Genomic DNA, 2,500 nt, shown 5'->3' on the forward strand with positions numbered 1-2,500 from the left:
GGCATGTGTGTGTGCATGTGTGTGTGTGTGTGTGTGTGTGTGCATGTGTGTGCGCGTGTGTATGTGTGTGTGCACGTGCATGCGAGTCCATGTGTGTGTGTGAGTGTGTGTGTGTGTGTGTGTGTCTGTGTGTGTGTGAGTGTGATCTCGGGCCGGTTTGTAAAAACGTTTAAGAATGCCTGCTGTGCTCCAACATCTCCAATCCAATTACATTGATCGCGCTAGCCTCCCGACCGCCTCTCAAAAGACGTCTTTCTTTCCCTCTCTCTCTCTCTCCCTCTTTCTTTCTCTCCTTCCCTCTTTCTCTCTCAGTCTTCCATTCAACATCTATCTGTTAGTGACTCCCCCCCTCTCTTTAGGCCCTAAACTATTTTAGCCCCCGGCATACCGCCATAGCGCTTTATCTCTCTCTCTTTTTATTTCTTTATCTCTCTCTTGATCTTTCTTTCTTTCATTCTCTCTCTCTCCCTCTCTCTTTCTCAGGCTCACAATCAAAGAAAGCAATGCTTTCCACTCCATCTCTTCTAGATAGACCTGTTATGTCATTTAGCTTGCTATCTCTAAAATGGCCCCAACCTATATCCATTTTCTCTCTTCTTCCCTCTCTCTCTCTCTCTCTCTCTCTCTCTCTCTCTCTTCTTCCCTCTCTCTCTCTCTCTCCTTCTTTTCTGTCTCTTTCTCTCTCCCCTTTTCCCCTGTTTGACTCCAAGCTCCCTCCCAAAAGCTTTTTTCTTGCCGGCCTTCAAATAGACTAATCAAATTTGCCTGCGTCTCTCTCTCTCTCTCTAGTCACAAGACCTACCATCTCATTCCATCTCATTCCTCGTTGTTTTATTCTCATTTTTTCTCTTGGACGAATAGCCTTGGAGATCAGCTGACCCCATGAACAGGCCCGGCCTGGTTCTAATGCGTATCAGAACCAGAGATCAAGCGAGTCCACTCCATGAACCGGCCTGGTTCTAATATGTATCAGAACCAGAGATCCGCGAATCTGCTCCTTTTAAGCACCAGGCCATAATGTGAATGAAATGAATTCCTTCGCTGGTGGATAATTTGCTTTAGGACAGAGCTGTCCTCTTAACACCAGGACACTGAGACACCTTTATACTCCGCATATGAGCTCTCACATCTGGAATCCCAACTGACTGGATTAACACACACACACACACACACACACACACACACACACACACACACACACACACACACACACACACACACACACACACACACACACACACACAGAGGCACACATACACACAGAGGCACACATACACACAGAGGCACACACACACACACAGACACACACACACACACACACACAGATGCACACACACACACATACACACTGAGTTGAGTTGTGGGATTTGTGTGTTAAACCTGTTAATAGTGATTAGTAGTTACAAATGTCCTAACATTCTAAACAAACCAGCCAGAGAGCCAGAGAGAGAGAGAAAGAGGGGGGACACAGTGAAAGAAAAATGGAGTGCAAGAAACAGGAAGAAGGAGAACAAGAGTTGACGAGTTAATTTGCAATGAGATCATCTGAGACACAAAAACATGCCACATGTTCTTCAAAAGAACTCTATTTCTCGCTCTCTATCTCGACTGTTCTCTTTCTCTCTGTGCGGTTCTATTTTGATATCTCTCTCTTTCTCTCTGCTGTTCTTTTTCTCCTTCTCTCAGTTTGGCCCTGAAGAGGTTTTGGCTGTATCAGATGGAAAAAAAGACCTGCTTTTTCTCTCATCATCCCTCTCTCTTTTCTCCCACTCTTCTCTCTCATTTTTTTCTCCCTCTCCTCTTTCTCTCTCACTCTCTTCTCGTTCTCTCCCTCTCTTCTCTTTCTCTCTCTCCCTTCTGTCATCACCTCAAACTCGTGGACCCCTATATCCCCCTTCTGGTCTCAATCTTCCACAGTCGTCATTTCCTAGCCTCTCTTTGCCTTTCTTTTTCTTCTGTTTTTCTTCTGTCATCTGTCCTTCTCCATCTCCCTCCATCTCCCTCTGTCTCTCCCACTCTCTCTCTTACGCTTGCTGTGGCTTTCTCATCCCATACAGTTTGGCAGATCTCACTTTCAATCTCTGCTCTCTTCACCTGCTTATGTTTCCACCTTCATGGTATCTGTTTTTCTCTCTCATCTTCCCCTCTCTCCAAATGTCTCTCTCTCTCTTTTTATCTTTCCATATCTCCTTTTCTCTTATCTTTCCTTCTCCCCAAGTCTCCCTCTTTCTCTCTCCCTCTCTCTATCTCTCTCCCTCTCTCTATCATCTCTCACTCTCTCTCTATCATCTCTCCCTCTCTCTATCATCTCTCTCTCTCTCTTTGATGCTCTGACTTTTGCCAGCACTTGGACAGCTTTCTTGGCAGAGCTGACGTGTAAATCTACCTTTCAAGGAAAAGGTCTTAGAAAACAGATGAAATGACGGCACTTTGATATTCCTCTTTTCTCATTTTTTCATCCCACCCCAGGACCCCTTTGTTACCTCACAATGGCAGCCGC

General features: G+C 45.4%; 1 protein-coding gene across 2 annotated transcripts in view; it reads left to right on the forward strand.

The window, feature by feature from the left end:
- Positions 1–2,500, forward strand: part of LOC143134868 (uncharacterized) — a 13,361-nt gene that overhangs the window by 5,468 nt on the left and 5,393 nt on the right. For both annotated transcript variants that reach the window (XM_076295682.1, XM_076295605.1), the window contains exon 2: positions 2,470–2,500. This exon is cut by the window's right edge and continues 110 nt beyond it. In XM_076295682.1, coding sequence (XP_076151797.1) covers positions 2,490–2,500 — 11 coding nt within the window. In that variant the 5' untranslated portion in view covers positions 2,470–2,489. The remainder of the gene's footprint in view (positions 1–2,469) is intronic.

This window comes from Alosa pseudoharengus, unplaced genomic scaffold, assembly GCF_046254945.1.
Source record: "Alosa pseudoharengus isolate Yale_2024_CS ecotype anadromous, Long Island Sound unplaced genomic scaffold, YU_APseudo_1.1 YU_APseudo_1.1_scf_1, whole genome shotgun sequence".
Lineage (NCBI taxonomy): Eukaryota > Metazoa > Chordata > Actinopteri > Clupeiformes > Clupeidae > Alosa > Alosa pseudoharengus.